At 64.6% G+C, this 22,969-nt stretch overlaps 2 protein-coding genes across 2 annotated transcripts; one reads left to right on the forward strand and one right to left on the reverse strand.

Annotated features, from left to right (window-relative positions):
- Positions 1 to 2,506: 2,506 nt before the first annotated feature.
- On the forward strand, positions 2,507 to 3,848 carry C1QTNF5 (C1q and TNF related 5). The gene is made up of 2 exons (XM_075723350.1): positions 2,507 to 2,723; positions 3,331 to 3,848. The coding sequence occupies exons 1-2, from the start codon at positions 2,510 to 2,512 to the stop codon at positions 3,846 to 3,848; spliced, it is 732 nt and encodes a 243-aa protein (XP_075579465.1). The 5' UTR covers positions 2,507 to 2,509.
- An 8,083-nt stretch (positions 3,849 to 11,931) lies between these two features.
- RNF26 (ring finger protein 26) lies at positions 11,932 to 13,382 on the reverse strand. The gene has a single exon (XM_075723336.1). The coding sequence runs from the start codon at positions 13,380 to 13,382 to the stop codon at positions 11,958 to 11,960; it is 1,425 nt and encodes a 474-aa protein (XP_075579451.1). The 3' UTR covers positions 11,932 to 11,957.
- Positions 13,383 to 22,969: the final 9,587 nt, after the last annotated feature.

The following is a 22,969-nucleotide window of genomic DNA, read 5'->3' on the forward strand; positions in this document are numbered from 1 at the left end:
CAAATCCCAGGGGAAACTGAGGCATGGACCAAGGAAGGGAAGCCACGGCTGAGGTGGGGGTTCTGAACAGGAAGGGAGGGGCACAGGGGAGACTGGCTGCAGGGGGGAATGGGCTGTGCCCTCGATGGGCTGGGGGGCTTGCAGGGCCCCAGGGAGATGGATGGGTCTCAGAGGGGGTCAGGCTGGCAGCCCCATGGTGCAGGGAGGGGATCCTGTCCCAGCAAAGGCTGTGGCCCTGCCATCTGAGCTGGCCATGCTGGCTTCAGGCCACCCTGATGGCCACAGGCCTGGCAACACCCCGCAGCCACAAACCAGCTCCCAGCTGGCCAAAAACAACAGCCCCTTCACACCTTGGGAGAGAGGAGCCAGGTGGCTCCCTGCCAGCACCCAGCCTGGCCCTGGGCTTCCGGGGCAGGCAGGCTTAGCCGGCAATGTCACCCGCACTGCTGCGGGCACCGGCACAGGAAGGAGAAAGCCAGCAGCGCTGGCATGCTTCTCACTGCCCTCTCCTGCCCTGAGCGTGTGGGAAAGTCCCCTGCCTGGCTGGAGTTACAGGGAGCAGGACCCACTTGGGTCAGCACCACTCTGCCCTTGCAGCCAGCACGGCACCGCCGTTCCCGCACAGCCACCCCTGCTCAGGGGACCTGAGCCCACCTGGCTCCTTCGCTCCCTGCATGTCCCGGCTGCTGCAAGCTGGCTGCAGGGCACGAGGACTCCCCCAGCCACGGGACCGCCCCACGGCTCGGCTTCTGACGGTGTCCCTTGGATGCACTCAGTGCTGGAACGAGTTAAAGGCAAACTGGGAGTGCCTTCGAAAGCCCGGCACGGTCCCAGCTTTGCCGCGTGCCCCGCGGTCCCCTAGGGCTAGCCCTGCTTCCTGGCACGGCCGAAGCGCGGCTCTGCCTGCGCTTCCACCTGCCCGCTGCCGGCTGGCACATCCCTGCCCGCTCAGCCCCACGCGCTGCCTCCGGGCCCTACGCCAGCACCCCCCGGCTGGCTCCTGCGGCTCCCCGCGGGTGCTCCCAGGGCTGGCACTGCCAGCCTGCGTGCGCCTGCTGTCCCCCTTGCCTCAGCCTAGCTGCCCCAGACAGCCCCAGGGCTGCCCGTCAGGGCACCCGCACGCCCCGAGGGCTCCCTCTTCCTCCTCCTGCTCCAACCCTGCCTGCCTTTGCTGGGTTTCCCTCCCTTGGCCTTTCTCTTGTTCCACTTACTGCCTGTTTTCTCATTTCCCTTCCCTCCATCCTGCTGCCCGGGTGCCCAGACGTGTTCAGCCGAGGTGGTTTGCAGCCCATGTCTCCTCTCCCTTTGCCAGGCTGTTTCTCTCACTCTCCCTTCCCCCTGCTTACAGCACTTCCGACACCATGGGATTATTTTTCTTTTTCCCCTTGTCTTGTAGCTTTTGGCTCCCAAGGCCCTTGATTTCCTTTGGAGTTTGGGAGGAGAGACGTGAGGAGGAGGGGGGGGGTGGAGAGGCTGCCTTTCCTAGGGCCTTCGTCAGAGTGAAGTGGTCAGGAAGAGCCGCAGCCCTTCCACTCCGGAGAGCAGCGAGGCGCTGGGGCAGGAGCCGCGGGATCACAGTGAGTGGGGCTACCCAGCTCTGTCCACCCCGCACCGGGGGGAGCTGGGACTCCCTGGGGTCCTGGCTCTGACGCCTGGGCGGAGGAGAGAGACACTTTCCTCCTCCTTTTCCTCTTTGTTGCAGCCCTCTCGTCCAGGAGGGGGAAGAGAGCAGCTTTCCCTGGGCAAGGCCATGGGGAGGGGGCCAGCGCCGGGCGCGGGGCTCCGCTCTCGCTGCGCTGGTGTGGGAAGGGCTGGGGGCAGCCCGGGCAGCAGGGTGGTCCCCGGCACCGGGGTGGTCCAGCACAGCCGGGGATGCTGCAGCCCCAGACAGCCGTGCCCCAGGAAGTCAGCCGGGCGTGGAGCAGAGCTGCCGGCAGCGGGGATGCTGCCAAGGGCTGGGCCGCGACGCAGCCCCGCGCTCCCCGAGCTGCCGCCCCGCCACGCACCGCCCGGGTGCAACAACCCCACCCCACGCACAGCCCCCAGCTCGCCCACTGCCCTCCAGCTGACATCGCAACGGGCCCCCGCCGGCACCCCCACGCGCGCCCAGAGCCGGGCACGCCACCGATGTGGCAGCTCCCATCCCAAACAGCCCCCAGCTGCACGCGCAGAGCTACTGCCTCCCACGCGTGCCGCAGCTCCCTCCCCAGCTCCCTGGCCCCCGCCCCCCCACGCCGCCGTCCCGTGGCGGGGCACGCCGGTGGGCTGCAGGGCGATGTGGTGGCACAGCCGGTGATGGGGATGCTGCGGCAGGTGCGGCCAGCAGTCAGGCCTTGCCGTGGGGAGCAGCCAAAAAGGCGAGGGGGAAAGAAGGAGGAACGGTCCCCCGCCGACCCCCCGCACCCACTCCCTGCCAGGCGCCGCAAGGCTGTTTCCCAGCCCTCTTCACTGAGGTCCCCGGAGCCATTACCCCTCTCTGCCCCCTTCCAGACCCTCCTCGGCAGACGAGATGAAGCAGCTCTTCCTCCTCTTCCTCCTTGGGCTCGTCGCCAGCTCCTTGCAGATCGAAGACAACAAGATCCCTGGGCTGTGCTCAGGGCAGCCGGGCATCCCGGGGACCCCCGGCCTGCACGGGGGCCAGGGTCTGCCAGGCAGAGACGGACGAGACGGCCGGGACGGGGCAATGGGGATGCCAGGGGAGAAGGGCGAGATGGGCCCTCCTGGTAAGAAAGGAGACATCCTGGCTGGGGAGGGGGACCTGCTCTGCCCTGCCTGAGGGGAATGCCCTCAAGCCAGGGGGTGAGTCCTGGATGCTGGCACAGCTCCCCATTGCCAAACCGAGAGAGAATGCTGTAAAAGTGCCCCTTTCATGCCACCACCGCCCCTCTGGTCCCAGCTGTAGTGGCCCTGTGCTCCTGCAACAGGGAGCAGCGCCCCATCACTGGCAAAGCTGCATTTCTCCCCATCCTCACTGCCATCCCTATCCTCCACCCCCCGCTTTAGAAGGGCCCACCAAGTTGTCCCCAGAATACAGCTGCATCATCCCCACCCTGGCTCCTGGGCTGGGATTTCTCCCAGCCTGTGGGGGTTTCTCCAACTCTCTTGTTGCTGCTGCACCTGCTTATCATGTGCACCTAGCCCTCCCCCTTGTGCTGCTTCCCCAGGCAGAGTGCTGGCCACAGTGGGTATTCGGCAGCCGCATGCTGTGGGAGGGTTGTAACCCCGGTGGGACTGAGGCTGGGCAGGGTGGCTGGGGGAGCTCCGATGGCAGGGGGCCGCGCTGGTGGCGGTGGCTTAGAGGTAACCCTGTCCCCCTCCTGCCTGCCCCAGGAGCGCCCGGTCCCCGCGGGGAGGTGGGCAGCCCCGGTGTGGACGGCATGCACGGTGAGAAGGGGGCGCAGGGCGAGTGCGCGGTGGCCCCCCGCTCGGCCTTCAGCGCCAAGCGCTCCGAGTCGCGCAGCCCGCCGCTGGCCGACCAGCCCATCCGCTTCGACGTGGTGCTCATCAACGAGCAGGGCCACTACGACCCCGCCACGGGCAAGTTCACCTGCGAGGTGCCCGGCCTCTACTACTTTGCCGTCCACGCCACCGTCTACCGCGCCAGCCTCCAGTTTGACATCATGAAGAACGGCCAGTCCATCGCCTCCTTCTTCCAGTACTACGGAAACTGGCCCAAGCCCACCTCGCTCTCGGGGGGGGCCCTGGTCCGCCTGGAGCCCGAGGACGAGGTGTGGGTGCAGGTGGGCGTGGGGGACTACATCGGCTTCTACGCCAGCGTCAAGACGGACAGCACCTTCACCGGCTTCCTCGTCTATTCCTACTGGCAAAACTCCGCCGTCTTCGCCTGAGCCTGCCCTCGGCTGCGGCCGGGGCCAGGGCGCGTGCCCCCTTCCCGGCCACCGCGCCCCGGGGAGGGCAGTGCCGGGGTCCGGCAGCGTGGGAGCAGGGACGCCGGGACCCCCGCCCCGCTCCGCTGCTGCCGCCCAGCGCAGGGCAGGAATACGGCCCCTCTGCCGCCCCGGGGGTGGCGGGGAGCCCCCCCACTTCAGCAGCGCTGCATAAGAGCTAAGTATTATCTCGGGCACCCGGCTCTGGGGCAAGACGCCCGCGCTGGGGAGCCGCAATAACCCGGTTGTCGCATGTCGCTCGCCGGAGCCGCCTCGGCACGCAGCGCAGCCCCGCCGGCACGGGCACCGCGCCCGGCCCGCGCTGCCAGCTTCTCCCCGCGCAGAGCGAGCCCCGGCTGCCTGGCCGCTGGCACGGCAAGGGGCCCGGCCGCCGCCCTGGCACGCCCGGGGCTAGCAGTCACCCCCGCTCCCCGCCGCCTGCCCTTCCTCCTTCACCCGCAATAAAGGGCTCCTCGGCCACGCGTGTGCCTGCTGCCTGCGCGCCCGGGGCTGCGTGCCGGCTCCCCGGGGGGCGGCGGGGCTCGCTGCGTGCGGGCACCGCTCCGGGGAGGCTGCTCCCGGCGGGGGGGGCTGCGTGGGCGCTGCGCAGCATTGGGGGGGGGGCGGTGCCAGGGGCCGGCAGGGCTGCGCCGTCCTGCCCGGAGGTGCCGGGGGGGGCCGCTCCTGGGCCGCCGCAGCAGGGCCAGCGGGAGCCGCTAGATGGAAGCACCCGCGCCCCTTAGCGAGGGCACAGCCCGCCGCGACGGTCCCCGCTGCGCCCCCCCCCCCCCAAAGCCCGGGAGGGGCGCGGGGGCGGCCGAGCCCCCGCCAGGTGCCCCGGCTCCCCGCGGCGCGGCCCCACGCCTCGCTGGCCCTGAGGGTCCCGCTCCCGCGGGGGCTGCCGCGGGGGGGGGGGGGGTGTGGGGGTGCTCGCCTCACGGCCCCGGGCCGGGATGTGCGGGGCCCCCCGCCTGCCGCCCCGCCAGCCCCCCGCTCCAGCGCGAACGCCGTGACCCGCCGCGGGAAGGGTCCCTATTTTTAGCAGGGGAATGAAGAGCTTCCTCATTCCTACCCCAAATAGGTCCCCGCGGGGACCAGCCAGGGAGGGGGCTTTTGGCCGAACTCCTGAGCGGGCCCCGCTGCCCCAGCGGGCTGGGGATGGCTGCTCTGCCAGCGGGACCTGGCAGGCGCTCTCTGGCTGGGGACCCCCTTTACAGGGCCGGACAGCCCCCTCTCCTCTGGCCCCGCTCTCCTGCTGCCTCCCCAAGCCGTGCTGCGTGGAGCCCCCGGGACCACGGCCATGCCCATTCGGGATGAACAAACCCTGTGGGAGCTGGGGCAGGCTTGCAGCAGCCGTGGGGCCAGCCTGTGTGTCCCTGTGGAGGGCCAGTGCCACCCCCAACGGGGGCTGCCCACAGCCCCGCAGCTCCCCACCCCAGGGCTGGGGACCACGCAGGGACCTGGGGCCAAAGGCGCGTCACCGCAACCTGCCCGGCTGCGTTGCACCGGGGGAGATGCACAGTCCAGCAGTGCCAAGGGCCACCCCAACCCACAGGGACCTGTGGAGGTGCTGGGACCAGGGTGAAGCCTCGCTCCTCGCTGGGGTGCAGAGGTGCTCTGCTAGCCGTCTTGCAAGCTCCTCTTCCCAGCCTCAGGATTCGGTTACAGCGGAAACATCTGTTTGGGTTGATGATGGCCTTTTCTGTAAGCAGAGCCACCCAGGGGCAAACAATGCCGCAGAGCAGATCGATGGCTGGCGCTGTCTATTCTGGGAGGAGGAAAATGACTTTTCCTGAGATGAGGCCAGGGGAGGTGTGTGGGGGCTGGGAGCATCCTCTGGGCCCTATCACGATGTTGGGGAGCACAGCTAACAGAGGCAGCCACAGACATAGCACTTGGCACAGCAGTTTCTGGGCTCTGCTTTCTTTGAGATGCTCTTGGTCTTCTGGACACGTTGTCTGGGGGACTGCTGGGAACCCTCTGAGGAACACGGGGGTGCCTGCTGCTGCCTGGGGAGGATGAGGAAGAGGATAAGGAAAAGATAAGGATAAGGGAAGGAGAGCGTCATGAGACCTTGACTTCTGGCAAGTTTCTAGTACGCTCCAGCTGCTTCTGACAAGCTCTACCAGCTGCCCCTGAGGAAGGATTGCTTGAAGCCCCTGTTCCAGCTGAGCCCAGGTTAGGGAGGGGCCAGCAGCCCTTAGCCCGTGCAAGGGAGAAGCCTATATAAGAGCCATCCTCAGCACACAGGTACTGTAGTGCAGCTGATAGATGCAGCGGTTTGTGTAGAAAGGTGGGTTAGTTTGGGTTTTTTTGGAGGGGGGATTGTTTGTTTTTAAAAAGTGCTAGCACCTCTTCTCAGAGCAGCACGCGTGTCCTTGGCACACCAAGGTCACAGTCCCCAGCAGCCATTGGAGCAACTCTTCCTGAAGGACACAGCCTGGCCAGCCCTGAGCTGCAGAAGGTGCTTGGGGCCTGCTGCTGGGGCTGGTGCACCTGGCTGGCAGCCTGCAAGCGGTGTGTGGTCTTGTACATCTTGGAGCTGTGCTGCCAAGTGCAGGAGCTGCTGGAGAAGGTCAGCAGGCTGTGTGGCATCAGAGAGGGCATGAAAGAGATCAACTGGATCACCTCTGAGACCTTAAAGCTACAAGAGCCCAAACCTTCAACTATGATGGCAGAGCATGTGCCTGCCAGGTTTGAAAGTGGAAATGCTCTCGATGGTGAAGGCTGTCCTGGTGAGTCCTGGCAGCAGAAGGATGGCTCCTGCTCCACCCAAAAGCTTGCGGTTTTGGCATAGGTTCAGTGCCCTCATCGCTGACAAGGTGCAGGGAGCACTCTCCAGTCATCTTCAGGTGACCTCTGCCAGCAGGCCAGCTGACCTGGTAAGGAGAGCTTTAAACTGGGAATGGCAGGGGAGGGGACAATCCTCGCTCAGGTGGGGATGTGGTGGGGAAGCTCAGGGGGTGAACAGCAGGGACTCTGTTACCCACAAAACAGGCTTGAAGTAGGGTCACTTCAGCATAGGGGCACAGATAGGGCAGTGCCTGCGGGACAGTGTTGTGGGCAAGCTCTCATGGTCTTGCTGGGAAGTGGGCATGTGCAGGGGCAACTAATGCAGGCAGGATGGCGGGCAGACAGAAGGAACTAGCAGGCTGTGAGCACTTACAGGGCTGCAGCCTCTTTGGGATCATGGCTGATGCGGCAGCTGAGGGCTGATGGGTCAGGATTTGCAGGCAGCTGTGTGGGTGTTTGCTACATGCAGCCTGATCAGGATGCAGCCTGCCTTCTTCAGGCATCTGGAAGAAGCCCCATGTCAGCAGGCCCTGGTCTTTACAGGGAGCTGCAGCTCTGAGGCGCTGTGATTGCCACTGTGTTTGGGGAGCCAGTGTGGCTCCCCGTGCCGAGCTGCTAATGAGGGAGCAAAGCTGGTGCCCAGGAGCAGCCCAAAGGCACCCCATGGTTTGGCTGCTGATCATCACCTGCTCCCTCCCTGTTGGCCTGGTATCATTAGCTGCTCGTGCTGCTGCAGATCTGTAGCAAGTGTCTGTTGTGCCAGCTCCCTGCTGTCAGGCAGACGATGGCTGTTGTCCCTGGGCTGGGACTAGCAGCTCATTAGGACTGGAGTGTTGCAGCTGGGCTGACAAAGGGATCCTGGGGATTTTCCCAGGGCCTGGGGGGGGCCAGTTTCAGCAAGCTGTCAGCCCCCACCGCTCCAGTGCTCCTAAACTGGAGTAACCTAGCAGCATCATGCTCCTCCCTCCTTGGGGAAGGGAGAAGGGTCTTGGCACTGTGATGGGCTGAGACCAGCCCACTCAGCTCATGCATGAGGCTCCCAAGCAAGCCCTGGAGCAGGGAGTACCCCCAGAGACTCCAGATCTTGTGTCCTGGACTGGTCTGTGAGCATTGCTGCTGCTGGACACTCTCCCCAGGCAGTGCAGCCCTGCACCAAAAGCCTCAGTGCCAGAGCAGGCAGGTCTGGCATGGCTGACCATCAGTCTCAGGGACGCTATGCGCTGCCCATCAGCCGGGAGGTGGTTGCATTTTCCTCCCGTAATTGCTTGCTGCTTAGTCAGTGAGCGAGCCAAGTGCGTGCAGGATGGCTCCCGGGGGAAGGCTGTGTCCTTCACATCCTGTCCTCCCTTGGCTGCAGTGGGCCAAGGCGGCTGAACACCCTCTGTCCCCTGCTGGGGCTGGCTGAGGGGGCGGTGGGCTGGCAGCACCCTGCCCATGCAGGGGATGGCAGATGTTCCCCTGCTGGCCCCCTCCTCCTGCCCCAGGGCAGCTCTGCAGCTTCCCTGGGTGCCCAGCCTGCCTCTGCTCACACACCCTGGGAGCAAGAGAGGAAGGCTGAGCGGTGCCTCAGTTTCCCCAGTTGTCGCCCATCTGCAGCCAGACCCTTGCAGGGCTTGGGTGGGCTGCTGGCGTGGCCCTCCTCCCCATGCCTGCAGAGCTACACTCCTGCAGCAGGTGTCCATCTCTTTCTGGCTTCCCAGCAGCCCCCCTCTCCCTACTGTGGTTTCCAGCCAGAGTGTGAGAGGATCCTGGATAAAATTAGCTAGTTTGCTGGTGTGGCCTTGCCAAGGCAGGTGAGTTCAGGGCAGGGTGAGCCAGAGCTCCTGGGGTCTCTGCCTATCAGGCTTCCAAAACATTTTTCCAAACAATTTACAAGGATGTTGGAGAAGCAGAGGGTGATTAAAAGCACACAGCAACCTGCCAAGAGCTCAGATGGTGGCCAGGGAGTAACTCGTTCTGCAGTGAATGCATCTGTTCTCTAGTAGCCCAGTGCACCTGAGCCTGCTACAGCCTTTCTGCAAGGCAAGACCAAGTCCTGTGCTGCCTGCTGCTCCACAACTCCTAGTGCTTCAGGTGCTGCCTCCATCCCTGGGACAGTCTGGCTTGCTAACACCTATTGCAAGCAGCAGGATATCGAGGTGTCAAGGATGTGCAGGAGTAGGGATTACATATCCCTGTGCGTGTTCTTGCCAGCCTGGGAAATCCCAGCCCCTCTGCGCAGGGCTGCTCAGGCCCTGGGGAGCTCCAGCTCTGGAAAACCTGAGCACGAATCCCTTCGTTCCAGTACAGAGAGGAACTGCTCCTGAAAAGAGATGAAGCTGGGTGTACAAGCCCCTCCACAAAGCAGCCGTTGCTTCTCTCCTAGCTAAGCAGCTCAGTGACCTGAACTAGGAGTGGAGAGAAGATGCCCACCAGTCCTGGGCCCTTGCCAGCAAGAGCTACCCCAGCTGCTCTGCCTGCTCCTGGGCCCAGAAGAGGCTGCAGCACCAAAGACATCTCCAGGCAAGATGCAGACATTGGCACTGGTGCCTTGCAAGCTGCATTCTCTGCCCCCTTGCACAGACGTATCCGCAACCACCGCCTCTTGCTGTGGGTTAGCAGAGCAGGGGCTGGGGGGATGCCAGCCCTGGAAAGCCCACCCACCATGTCTTCAGGTGCATATTCATCTCCTGGGTGCCAGGCTTTTCCTGTGCAGCAGCCTGGCTCCAGGGTATCCCACAGCACTGCCTTTCTGGGTGTTAAGCACCCCCAGACAAGTACCCCTGAGCTTGCTGGTGGCCTTGGCCCTCCAGCTCTGACCCTTGGTGGGGAGTGATGGGCTTCCTCTGGAGCCCAGGGGTGAGCAGGGAGGAAACCCCATCTCCCCAGAGAAACCCTTCCCAAGAATGAGGCAGCAGGCAGCTTTTGGTAAAGGAAACTTTAATCTGCTCAGTATCTAGTCCATAGTGCAAAGAGTTAAACTTAAGGCAAAGCTTTCTCTTTTTTTATGAACAGGCAGCAAACGAACAGGCTCTAAAACAATAATAAAGCATGACTGCTATAATAGAAAAAGGGGTTGGAGGGGAGAAACTGCAGTCGTAGGGAGGTGTCCTTCCCTCCCTGTAATTCATGTAGGAAACATTGCACCCTGATACACATGAGCCGGTCCTGGCCCAACACCACTGCCTGCAGCCAGGAGCACAGCCACATTCCCACTCTGGGATGTCTCCAGAGGCACACCCAGGGGAGAGTCCTGCTCCCTGTCTCCTCTTGCAGGAGGACCTCTGTAGGTGCCTGGGACAAGCTGGGCCCTGGGGAATAGCCTGTGGGGCCGCACTCGCTGCTCTGGCGAGGGCTTGGCTACTCAAGTGCAAGTGTCACTGGCTGCAGCCACAGCAGAGATGGCTGGGGAGAGCAAACATTAACATGGGTGGTGTGTGTCTGGGGAGGCACAGGGACAAAAGGCCGAGCAACAGGGCTTGGGCAGGGAGCTTTGCATCTCTTTGAAGCAATGTGAAAGCAGCTGACAGCCCTGCGGTCAGGCCCTTCTGATACCCATTAGGGCTCAGGAGACCAGCTTGGCCCAGGGAGCCCCTCCAGCCCCCAACAAACGCAGCCCCTGCAGTGCCTCCCAGAGCAGAGCCACTCTCCAGCAAGATGGTATGTTGCCACAGCTCATGTTTACAGCGCAGAGGTGTCTCCCAGCATGGCCTGGCCTCTCTGCTGCTTCTGTTTTGGCTTGAACCACTAATCAAGAAAGAAAATAGAAAAGGAAGACCATGCCAGCCGCCCTCAGGCTCTTGGCTTGCAGTCCAGGAGTCAAGACTCTTTCCAGTCTGGCTCCAGCCAAAACTGGCTGTAGTGCGTGGCTGACCCCAGGCAAGCAGCTGGAAAAGAAAAAGCTTTTTAGTGCAAGGCCCTCTTGCAGCCCAGCAACTTCTTGGAATAGTGCTGGTTGACCAAGCTGGGATGAGCTGTCTCTGGCCTCCCCAGCCAGGATTGGATGCCCTCCTTAGACTTCAGGGGACACTTTTAAATAAAACTAGCTACATTTCTGACAGACAGTAAGACAGAACAGCAGTGTAACCTGCCCTAATCAAAGATAGCCATGGTCCTTGTACTGTTCCATGCACATAACTGCAGATCTGCAGCATGGATACGCAGACCTTGTGCCTGGAGCTGGAATGTCTCAGTGGGCTCCCAGGAGCTTTGGGGTGTCCTCTCTCCTCCCAAAGAGTTACTCCCTCTAGCCAGCCCAGCCTGGGAAGCAGCAAGCAAGCACTGGTGTGAACTACCCAGTTCCATGGCACTCTGAGCCTGAAGAAAATGTGTATTATCTAGAGAGGATTCTCCTGCATTGGCTCAGATGTGTGCTGCTGCTGCCAGGGCTGTGAGCACTGGCCAGCCACCCACCCCTCAGGTTCCCCAAGCAGCACCACCGCCCCTGCAGAAGGAGTAACTCCCTCCAGCCTCCCTATGTGAGTAACCTGATGTGTGCTTGCTAGTCTTGCATAGGTGATGCGTGGAAGCAGCAGTAACACTGAGCTCTGCAGTCAGCTGGCCTGTAGGGAGCCCACGTTCATCACGGCTCCTCATTGTCCTGGCAAGGGGAACAGGAAGCTCAACAAACAAAGCCGTGGTGGCTGGGATACTGAAGTGGCCCAGAAACCCTGCTCTTCTCCAGCTCAGAGCCAGGCTCTGCCCTTTGGTAGCAAAGCTTAAAAAGCTTGAGTGTGCTCATTGCTATCCTAGGGCCTTGCAAAAGGCGCACAGTTCTCCCTTCCCAGGGAGCTGTCTCACTTAAGTGGTGGGAGGAGGAAACAGAGGTGTGAATGCAGTCTCCCAGGTAGTTTTCTGGTCAGACCTTGGGAAAAACCCTCCCTTGCCTTGCGCCAGCCCCTGTGATTCCCAGGGGGGCAGAGCCTTTAACCTTTCCATCAGCTTTGGCTAGGAGGGACCAGAGCATCTTTCTGTGCTCTGCTTTGGATCTCAGACTACTGCAGGCTTGAGGCAACAGGCCCCGAAACAGCAAAAGTTGTCAACAACAACAAAAAAAGGTAACTCTTTCAGCCTGCTGCAGAGATCAGTTATTGTGCTTGCTAGCAAGAGCTACAATCTAGTTACATAGCAAATAGGGCTAGGAGACACCCCCAACAGCCTTTTGCCCTTTCAGCACCATCCTTAGTTCTTTGGAAGCTGCTCAAGGCAGCCCTGGGAAGTTCCGCTTCCCGGCAAGAGGCAGAGACAGGGGTGCCCTTGACCTCCTGGGAAAATGACCCAAGTCACCCCCCCTTGGGTTCACAAGTACACATTGAGCGTCTGGACGATCATCTGGCGGCACAGTGGGCAGTTGCGCTGGTAGATGGCCTGCTGCAGGAGGACTTCCGTGCACTCCTGACACAGGCACAGGTGCCTGCAGGGCAGAAGCAGGACTGTCTTGGTTTGGTCTTGACAGATGACACATTTCTTACGTTCCTCTTGTTCCTTCAGGAGCACCCAGGGGTCATTATCCAGAGCACCCTCACCATCCCCAGCTGCTGCATTCAGCTGCTGCCTCCTCAGAGCTTTCCCCCAGGAGGTGCTTGGTTCCTCCCTGGGTGGCTGGAGACGCTGTCCTGCCACGGCACTTCGACTCAGAGCAGGACGTGCTTGTGGTACCTGCTCTGCATCCAGCTGGTCCTCATGCTCGACTGGCAGCTGGCCGACCCCTGCCAGCATCAGCCTGCCAGCCCCTGGTCTCTGGGCAGGCGCAGCTGCCCCTCGCTGGTTGCTTTCCCGGTTCACCGTTCTGCCTCCTCGGCTCCAGTTGGTCACCTGTAGACTCCAGTCCACCAACCTGCGCCAGGCCTGGGAGGTCATGGCCATACCCAGCGTTAGGACTGCCACCTGATAGAGCCGCCACACATCCCGCTGCAGGCGGTGGTAGGAAGGCAGCGTGTTGAAGTAGCCCAGCACGTAGCCTGTCAGCGTCCACAGCAGCCCGGGGTTGAAGACAAAGGCGCCGATGACAATAATGAGGAGGAGCAAGCCCAGGCCGTAAATATTCACAAAGAAGATGCTGATGAAGAGCTCGGCGACAGAAGCCAGGAGCTCGAAGGCTAGCTGGCAAGGCGACCACAGCAGGATGGACACGGCGATGGCACCGCTGGAGACGTGGGCGAGGAAGGCAGCCAGCAGGTCCGTGACTCTGAGGAAGGGGCCGGCGACGGAGTCCCACAGGGCCGCGACCAGGGTGAAGAGGTTCTGCGTGCCGATGAGGCACACGTTGACCAGGCTGTTGACGAGGTAGGCCAGCAGGCTGGTGCCGATGGCCAGGCCCTCGCAGACCTGCCTGGCCAGGGCCTGGCCGCAGCCCAGCAGGCCGTAGAGCCCGCGGTGCAGCAGCTCCTTGCCCCGCAGCGCCAGGTGCGAGAGGAGGTGCCCCGCCACCTTGAGCCCCTCCAGGCCACAGCAGCAGCCGCGCAGCAGGCCGGCCAGCCCCTGCAGGGCGCCCAGCGCCAAGCAGCAGGCCGCCCGGGCCAGGGAGGCCAGCGAGAAGAGCAGCCCGTCCCAGCAGGCCAGCGCGCCGGCGGCGGCGGCCGCGGGGAGGCTGCAGGCCGCGGCGAGCAGCCAGAGCACCGCCGACACCAGCGAGGACACCAGGAAGAAGTTGACGTCCAGCACCAGGACCAGCAGGTCCAGGGCCATCCGCAGGCCGCGGAGCAGCACGAACAGCAGGTCCATGGCGGCCGGGCGGGCCCGGGCTGCGGGCGGTGGCCGGGCGCCCCGCCGGGGCCCCTACGGCGCCGTCAGCTGCGGCTCGCTCGGGGCCCCCCGGCGCTGGGCGCCGCCATCTTCGCTCGGGCTGCCGCGCGACGCCGGGCCAATCGGCGGCGAGGGCGGTGCCTCTCCCCGGCGCCCATTGGGCGGTTCGGAGGACGCGGCGGGGGCGCGGCTGCTGGGGGCGTGGCTGCTGCCGGGCGGGGCGCCTCTGGCTGGTTGTCGCCGCCAGGACGGGCACCGCCCACTCAGGCGCATTTAAAGGGCCAGCGGCGCTCGTTTAACCGTGGCGGAGCCCAGGGCAGCCCGGGCCCGCTCCCAGCGGGGCGGGGGGGGGGGGGGCGGCCGGGCACGCGGAGGCCGGGACACGGCACGCAGGGAGCAGGGGGCGGCCGGGGCATGAGAGCGGCCCCCTCGCCCTGGTTCCAAGCAGTGCGGGGGGCACCCAGCACCCACAGGGTCCCTGGGGCCATGCGTGTGATGAGTTTGTGACAGCCTCAGCCCTGGCACGGGGAAGGTTTGCGCTCGCTAGCGGGGTCCCTGGGGCGGGAGTGTTTGGATCAGGGTCAGCCCAGGGCAGCGCTGCTCTCACCCCACCAAGTAGTTTCCTGCAGGAGGTCCTAGAATAAACCCATGGCCGTGGCCTGGCCCAAGGTTACAGCCCCAGAGCAGCTCCTGCCCTCCCTACTGGCTCCTGGGCAGGGCGTGGAGCTGCCAGCATCTCTGGCCTTTGCTCCGCCATGCCCCAGGAGATGGTCCAGCCCTGCTGCCCTGACGGTGATGACAAGCTCAGGAAAATCCAGCCCTGGAGCCCAAGGCTTTTTAAGGAAGGGGAGAGCGAATGGAGCAAATGACCCATGGGAAAGACATCTGCAGCCCCGGGAGGCACCGGCCAACACGGGGCCAAGGGGGGAAGCACTGCACCCCTGGGCAGCAGGGGAGGAGCCCCGAGGGAGCAGGACGCTGGGGTCCCCTTCCTGCAGCCACCTGCCCCTTCCCCTGCATGTTTCCCCTGTAACACCCTGAGCTGGGGCAGGAGCTGGGGCAGGGGGCATGGCCTGGGCTGATGCTGCTTGGTGCCATCCAGCTCTCCTCGAGCTGCAGCACTGGCTGGGCTGCCAGCGTGGCAGATCTGTGTCTGTCTGTCCCCACCTGGGGTCTGTCCTGCCAGCTGGCTCCCTGCCAGCCCCGTCCCCACCCTGCCTGGCGGGTTCTGGCTGTGAGCTCCCTTGCAGCCGGTGCGTGGATTCCCCCCAGCAGCGCCCATGTGACGGAGCCAGGATGCTTTCAGCATTTATGGTAATGTTTGGATTTCTCATTGCTTTACCAAACAGGAGAAGGGAAAAAAGAGCTGAGCCAAGGACTGGGCGTGCTCCGCTCATTCCCTGCCTCCGGCTGTGCACCTGCCTCCCCCTCCCCGCTCCTGGCGCCTGCCTGGGCCCCTGCCTGGGCCCCTGCCGTGCCTGGGGCACCGTGCCCCGGGGGGCTCCCCGCAGCAGGGCCAGAGAGGTGCAGGAGTTGCAGGATTTAGAGGTCATGGCTCCGTAGCAGGGCTTCTCCATCATTGCTCGATGCTCCAGGGGCAGAGAGGAGCCTGTGCCTGCTCTCCTCTGCTGTAGGGTGTCCAGCTCCGCAGCGTCCAGACCTGCTGGAGAGAGGCGCAGGGCTCAGGCACCCCGGCACAAGGCGAGGAGAGGTGCAGGGGGCTGGGGAGCACCCGGGGGATCGGTTCAGGTTGGAACACTGATTTGGCTGGACCAGAGTAGAGCAGGGGTCCCGGTAGAGGGGCTGCGAGGCTGGGGTGCAGAGACAGAAATCGCCTTCACGGGGCCCTGCAGGGGGACAGAGGGCCCTGCCAGCTGGGCCATGGCCAGGACCACGCCTTGCAAGGAGGGTCCCCCCAGCTGTCCCTGCACTTGCTGGAGGTCTGGGTGCGATGCCAGCGTGCTCCCGGCTGTGCCTGTGGCAGCTGCCAGCAGCAGGACAGGATGGGCCCTGCTTGTGAGCCCCTTCCCCTCGTCAGCCTCTCTGTGCTCGTTTGGCACAGGGTAGACAGGGCTCTGCCATAAACCAGGCTGCACTGGTGCTAACAGGGGCTGCCACAGCCCACTCTGAGGGTGCAGGAGCCTGGGGTGCGTGTGCATCCCTGCTTGCCTGCCCTGCAGGCAGCCCTGCCTGGAGATCCACTGCCGGCCAGGGGCTGTGCAGTGCACTGGCTGTGCTGGCACCGAGCCTGACTGCGGGGCTGCTGCTGCATCACGCCTCTGAGCTGCCTTCCCGGTGCTGAGCTCACCGCAGCCAGGCAGCTGCCCCACGTTTCGGGGAAACAGAGCAGCCAGAGGAAGCCAGCTATAGGGCTGCCTCAGCCATCATAGCTGCTGTGTCCTTGCAGCTTTTTAGCTGGAAGCAGAGAGAGGGAGGGTGTGAGCAGCCCTGGGGCCAGGTGTCGTGGTGCTCGAGGAGCTCTCTGGAGCCCAGCATGCTTGGGGGGGATCAGGAGCCTGTGCTCTGGGGTCCAGGCTGTGCGGAGCATGGGGTCAAGCTAGCAGCGCTGGGGCTGCCTCACCTTGCACCCTGGGCAGGTCACAGCAGACTGGCTGGGAACAGGCTGCGGGTGGCAGAGGAATGGGAAAAATGAGGCAGACAAAGGGCCGGCAGCACAGTGTGCAGCCGTGGAGTTGGGAGACAGTGCTGGGGACCACCACGGCTCCCTCCAGGCCTGCCTCCGCAGGGCGACGTGCAGCTTCCCCAGCCCCAGCATCTTGCCCTGCCTCCCTAGGCCCTTGCTGCACGGGCACGTCCTGCCCTGCCGCTGCCCTGAGGCAGGAAGGGTGTTTCTGGGGTGTGGGTCCTGCTGGCGTCATGCCAGCGCTCCCAGCACACTTGCGGCTGGCCGGGCAGCTGGGACCATCCCCAGGGTGCCCTCGCGTGCAGAGCCCTGGCCGTGCAGCAGTCCCAGCGCCTGGGAGAAGCCCAGGCAGCACGGTCCTCCTGGGTGCTGCCAGCAGCCTTACCTTGGCTCCCTTCAAGACGCCCTTGCCAAGGGCTGGGCAGATGCCTCAGCGTGGCAGCAGGCGCCTGCAGCCCCATGCTCGCAGGCCAGCCTGGAACAATAGCTTGTTCCGGTGCGTCTGCTCCAGGAAAGTCCCCCGTCCCCACTCGGGCTCAGCTCCAGGATGGTCTGGCTTGCTCTTCCTCTGGCCTTCGCCTAGCCTTGGAGGCACGGGTGATGGTATCCCCCACCACACGTATCCCTGCTGGCAGGGAATGACAGCTGGCATCCACCCTGCGTGCCACACAGCTGAGGCTGCTGGAGAGAGCCCGCAGGAAAGCTTGGGAGCTGGAGGGCACCCGTCTCCCCCTGTGTCCCCAGCAGTGGGCACCTGCCCTACCTTTGTTTGCCCTGCAGACTGGTGGAAGAGTGGGAGCGCAAGGGCTGCCCGCCGTGTTTCTGGAGGTCTGTGTGGTTCCCCACAATGGGAGCTGGGATATTTCTCTCTTCCTGGAGCCCGGCCAGACAGGCCTGGGAAAAACAAGTCCTCTTCCATGGGAAAGTCCTGCAAGGAGAAATCCCTGCTTGGCCCAGCCAGCCCCATAGTTCCCCTGGGCCCTGGTGCTCTGGCGTGTTCCCGATGCTGTGGGGCTGAGCAGGGTGCAGGGCCAGTGGCGTGGGGAGGTGGCATGGGGACTGCGCTCTGCTCGCTGCCTTCTTCCAGGCAGCCCTCGTCTGCCCTCGCCCCTACTCCATGTGCGCTCGCAGCAGTGGGGAGCCTTCCCCAAAGCCCTCCAAAGCGATTCTCCACAGCCCATGGGTGCGAGAGGGGCTCCCCCACAGCTGGGGCTGGCCTCGCCGCCTGCCTGGGGCTAATCTCTCATTACTCTTTCTTGCAGTTGCTCCTACTGAGCTGTCTTGGGGGAGCCCCGAGCCCTGCAGACAAAGCTGGGATGAAGACTTCACCGCCTGGGGCCGCAGGCAAGCACAGTGGGTGATGCTGGGCCCCTACGCTGGCTTCTCCTCCCTTCCTTGGCAGCGGGAAGCGTGCTGCTCAGCGACACCACAGCAAGTGGGGAAAGCTGGGTGACATGGAGCGCAGGGCAGGGGCGTTCCTCCTCCACGTTCCTCTGGGGAGCCGTGGCGTGAGAGCCGTGGCATTAGCAGGGGTGACGAATGAGCGTGGCCGGGCCCCCTGCCTGCCTCTCTGGCCTGGCAGCCCGTGCGGTGGGGTTGCCGCACGGGCGCTGGTGGCAGCTGCTCCTCCCGGGCATCCCGCTGCCGGACCCCCGCCGGCCGGGCGCATAATCCGCTCCATTGTGCGGGCGAGTGCCCGGCCCCGGCCCATCTGGTGCCGAGACAATGGGGCCTTTTCCCGGCCGGCGCTGGAGGGAGATGAACTCGGAAGTCTTCTGAAGGAAAAGGATGGTTTATAAATAGCCCTCCCCCGGCTCCCAGCTTCTCCCTGCTGCCCCGTCAGCCCCCATCTCGCCCAGCCCCAGCCCCAAAGCCTGCCCCTCGCACCCAGGCAGCAGCGCACCAGGGCTGGGAGAGGAGCCTGGGGCACGTACATGAGCGGCCTGACGCGGCTGCGCACCCGCGAGCGAGAGGGCAGTACGTGGCTGGGTGCACGCTGTCCCGGGACTGCACCTGCTCTGGGCTGTGGGGAGCCTGTACCCCCAGGATGCCAAGTGACAGGCCAGCCCTGGGTGGAGGGTTTCTTCCCCCTGTGCCTTGGGGGTGGCCATCGGCTGGCTAAGGTTTCCCTAGGAGCGCTCGATCCCCCAGCTGTCCTTGTCCATCCGCCCTGCGCACAGCGAGGGCCGGGCCCCCGGGGCAGGGTGCGAGGAGAGGGCTGCACAGCTCCACAGCCTTGCCCAGCACCCCTGCGCTGCTCGCTGTGGAGTGCGGCCAAGCCCACGTCGCTTGCATGCCACAAGCCATGCCTCGCAGGGGAGCTGGAGCCCCGGGGCTCCTGGGTCTGTCCTCTGACAGTGGCACCATCACCGGGGGCGGATGCTGGGGGCTGCACTTTGGATGGCGTGGGGCTGGGTGACCCTCGCCAGCTCGGCTCCTTTTTGGGGCTTTGCAACCACTCTGCATCCGCCGAGCCGCCAGCCATCTCCGTGCAGCTGCCCCGGGAGATCGTGCTCCTCCGGCACAGAAATCCAGATGTCACCTTCCTTCCCCCCTTCCGCTCACGTCCTTCCTTCCTCCACCCGCCCAGCCCCTCGCCCGGCTCCTGCTCCAGCCCCTCCTAAACAAAGGCCCCGTAGCCATGGTTAATAATCCCCACATAAAGGCCCTGCAGAAGAGGAGAGGAAGGAGAGGGGAGAAACAAAGAAGCCACTGGGAGCCCAGCCGAGGAAGCGGGGGGTGGAAGAAAGGCGTTTTCCTGAGCTGTAGGACAGGGGCATCGAAGGCTCCCAGAGGTGGACAGAGACGGGGTGGAGGGACCCCAGGGCAGCTCTGACCTCATGGCACATCTGATACCCCGTCCCTCGTGGTCTTCCACCCAGGGAATGGGGAGCCAGAGGCTGGACAGCCCAGGCAAGTCCCCGTACTTACCCCAGACCGCAATGTGTTGTGTGAGCCCTAAAGCACCCCAAAATGTGGCACCAGGGGCTGGTGGGAAGGTGCCCTGGGGGTTTCTGCACGGCGGTAGTGAGCCTTAGCACTGCCGTGCCCCAGCAGTGGGGAAGCGGCGGGCTGTTCCTGGGTGGTGTGGAAAAGCACGGCACTGGCCTGCATCCCGTCCCTTCCCGGGGGAGCGGGGCCCCTCTCGGCCCTGACGGTGTTGTGTGAGGAGGTGCAGGCCTGGGCGGACGCGGCAGCGAGCTTCCGCCCTGCACGTCTGCCTTTCATCTACCCTGGAGCCACGCAGGAAGCCAGCGCCAGCCAGCAGCTCGTGGCTCACTGGCACTGGCGGGGGGCTCGCTGGGAGCAGCCGGCACACAGAGCACCCCGGGCACCCCACAGACCCCTCCTGAGCCCCCTGGGCTGCTCTGGGCCCCATCAGCATGGGGAGGGGCGGCAGGGGCTGGGGAAGGCACAGGGCCCCCTGCACCCACCTGGGGCACGCCAAGCAGCGTGTCGGAGCATGCACAGTGGGAGAGCAGAGTGCTGCCTGCCGGCACGGCCCGCGCTAAAGCCAGCTCCCTCCGGCAGCATGAGCAGCGCCCAGCCGAGCGCCAGGAGCCTCACTGGGAGGGCAGGGAAAGGTGGAAGGAGCTGAGGTGCGTGCTGTGATGCAGCCTGTGCTCAGCCCCAGGCCCCGTGCCTGTCTCTGCACGCTGGCCATTCCTCCCCTCCGGCTGCAGAGAGCCAAGCTCAGCAGGAGCCAGAGGAGAAAGGCAAATGCGATTACACGCTTCCACATTGCGCCTGCAACCTGCGATGCTCAGATAATGCATGGGTAATCAGCCCTGCCCCAGGCAGGCTGCGCCTACAAGCGGCCCGCGGTCCCCATTTTTCAGCAAAGAGGAGCGGCTGTCCGGCAGCTGTGCCAGGGGCCGGCAAGCCCCACTGCTCCAGGGGCAGAGACGCCTGCCCGGGTGCAGCCACTCGCTCGAGGGGTGGCAGGAGGGTTGGAGGAGGAGAGCGCTGGAAGCCGTGGGGGTCTGGACACCCGCGTTCCCTCAGCTGCCAGAGAGCGAGAGCTGCTCCGTGCCTTGGCTGGGGCCGGACCGGTGCGCCCTGACCTTCCCACCCTGGCTGTGTGTGTGGGACTGCCACACGGGAGCCTAATCCACAGTGTTTGCATAGCAGCGAACGGGGCTGAAGCCAAATCCATTAAGCAAGCAAACAAATAAGAAGGCGTGAGATAAGGCGGCAGAGAGAGAAGATGACGGTGGCCAGCCTGCTGCGCTCCCCACGCAGAAGTCCCTGAGCCCACCGTGTGCCGCACACAGTGTGGCAGGGCAATTTCATGCCAGCTGTGAGGGCAGCAGGGCCTTGCTTTGATATCCTGCTCGTCTTCCCCAGAACCATTATTTGGGGGGGGAGGGGAGGGAGGAAGTTTTCTTCCAAGTTAAATGGTCTGAAAAGCAGAAGCCCGACCAACTGGAGGCACGGCCGTTGCAGTGACAGTGGAAGGCTCTTTCAGGGTGGCATGCTCCCTGCCGCAGCGGTTGGCCAGCCTCTTTTCCCCTGGGAGTGACATTGCCCTTTCCAACTGCTGGGAATTTTCTGCAGAGGTTTTATTAGCAACATTTGGCTTTATTTTTAACACAGAATAAAAGTTAGCACCAGAACAAAATGCACCAGCAGTGTGTCATCTGGGTTGTCCCGCTTGTTTGTTTGACTTGGTGGATGCTTTCCCGCGGGAAAGTGGGACCCCTCGGGCCCTCTTCCCTTGCAGGGTGGCATTTGCGGGGCTTAAATTGTGGTGTTTTGTGCAAAATGGAACATCCCTTTCCCTCCTCCAAGGGGAGCAGAGCCTGAGGCTCCTCTGGTGCTGCATCCTGCCCTTTGCAGGGAGAGGAAAGTGTCAAGGGGGTCCCCGAGACCTGGGCACCCCCCCGGGGGGTGGCTATTCCCACTGCAAACAGGGAACTTCTGCCACTGTCAGCTCGAGCATCCCTGCGTTGCAGCCGTGGGGCTGGAGAGCAGCTCATGAGCAGCCTGCGCGTAATGGCACAGCTCCCTTGCACTTGTTCCTCCCAGCAAGGGCTAGGAGCCTTATCACTGACCAGCACTGCCATTTTAAGCAACTAATCTCGCGGGGAAAAAATGTAATCATTTCCGATGAATCACCAAGTGTATTTCGCTGGGAAAGTGTTGGGGGGGGTTGGCCAGGCACACAGACGAGGCAGAAGGAGGGCATGGGAAGGGCCGCTGCATGGCACCGGTGGGGGAGCGGGGCTGGGGCTGGGGCTGGGGGCCAGCACAGGGTTGCTGGACCTGGAGGGGCTGGTGGCATGAGGGGTGTTTGGGGATGCCCAGGAGGAATGCTGTGGCCCAGGGGAACCTGCAGCCCAGCCCCAGCGTGGCTCAGGGTGGTTGGAGAGATGCAGCCGATGCTGCCTGGGGTCTGGCATGCAGCTCGTGCTGCAGGAAAAGCAAGCAGAGGAGGGAAGAGGGTATGCAAAGGTTCAGAGTCCCTGGGCTGAGAGCTGGAGGAGAGCACGCTCACTGCTCTTGGGAGATGCTGGGGCAGCCCCTGGGCCTGTCCTCAGGTGGGGTGAATGCGAGTCAGCGAGCTTCAGGAGTCCCGTGTGAATGGGGAGCGAGAGCGTGGGAGGCAGAAAAAGGGCTCTGAAGGAGAAGAAAACCCCAGTGCTTTGTCCACCAACACAGCCCCTCCGGCTCTGACTGCCCCGGGGGAAACCGAGGCGCAGAGCCAGGCTGCGACAGGGCAGGGGCACTGGACCCAGGCGTCCTGCGTGGTTGGCTGTGGGCAACTTGCAGCACCGGGGGAGGTTTGGTGTGCTCCCCCAGGCCGGCGCCGGGGCTATCCCGGGGCTGCAGGAAGGGAAGGGCTGCGTTGTTGGCCCGGGTGGTTACCCCTGGATAATAGCAGCCTTGTGCGGCCCTCGGAGCCCCTCCGCCCCCGTGCCGGCCCCCGGCCAGCCCTGCTGCCCCGGCCACCGCGGCTAACGGCTTCTCCACAGCCGCCCCGTCCAACAGCTGCGCGGGGGCCCGGGCCGAGCCGTGCTGTGCACCGGGGAGCGGGGCTGGGCGCTGGGGCCTGGCCTCGGGGACCAGGACGGGGCTTGGCCGGGAGCGTCCCCGCGGGCTGGGGGCACCACGTGCGGGGGGACCGAGGCGGAGCGGGGCCTGGGGCGCAAACCCTGCAGAGCGCGGTGAATGGTTGCACTGGATGATCTTAAAGGCCTTTCCCAACCTAAAGGGTTCTGCGATTCTGTGACCGCCCTGGGACGGCACCCCCCAGGACCCCGCTGTCCCCACGTGTCTCTCCGGGCCCAGGCAATGATGAAGGGTGTCTTGGCCCCACTGTTTTGGGGTCCACCTGCGTGGGTTCAGAGGCAAGCCAGGAGCCAGGGGTGGGCTGTGGGGCAGAGCAGCGCTGAGCAGGGGAGCGGGGCGGTTCTGCCCCGGGGCGCTGCCAGCCAGACCCACCGGCTCCCGGGGCGCTCGGGGACTGTCCCCCTTTCTGCCATTCCCGAGCCCCTGGGGAAACCCACGCCTCTGCCCCCCGGGCTGGGCCTGCTAGTGATCTCCCCCTCCCGCGCCCGGCAGCCTGCTCCCACCTGGGCAAGCCCGGGCAGGCGGGAGCCGGCACACTGCGGGCCGGCAAGCGCCGCTGGAACGAGCCCCCGCGGCAGAGCGAGAATCGCCCGCAAAGGGCCCGCGCCGAGGCGGCGGGAGCGCTCGCTCGGGGCTCAGAGCCGGGGGGGCTCTGGGAGAACCGGGGGGGCTCTGGGAGAGCCGGGGCGCCGGCCCGAGCGACGCCCGCAGCCCGGCGCGGAGCCCCAGGGGGCGGGGGCCGCACCCCCGCCGGCCGTGCCGGGCGCTGCGGGGCTCGGCGGCGGGCGGGCGGCTGCCGCCGGGGGGTGATGAGCGGCCGCGGGCGGTGGGCAGGCACCGCGCCTTCCTC

This window comes from Pelecanus crispus, chromosome 19 (assembly GCF_030463565.1).
Source record: "Pelecanus crispus isolate bPelCri1 chromosome 19, bPelCri1.pri, whole genome shotgun sequence".
Lineage (NCBI taxonomy): Eukaryota > Metazoa > Chordata > Aves > Pelecaniformes > Pelecanidae > Pelecanus > Pelecanus crispus.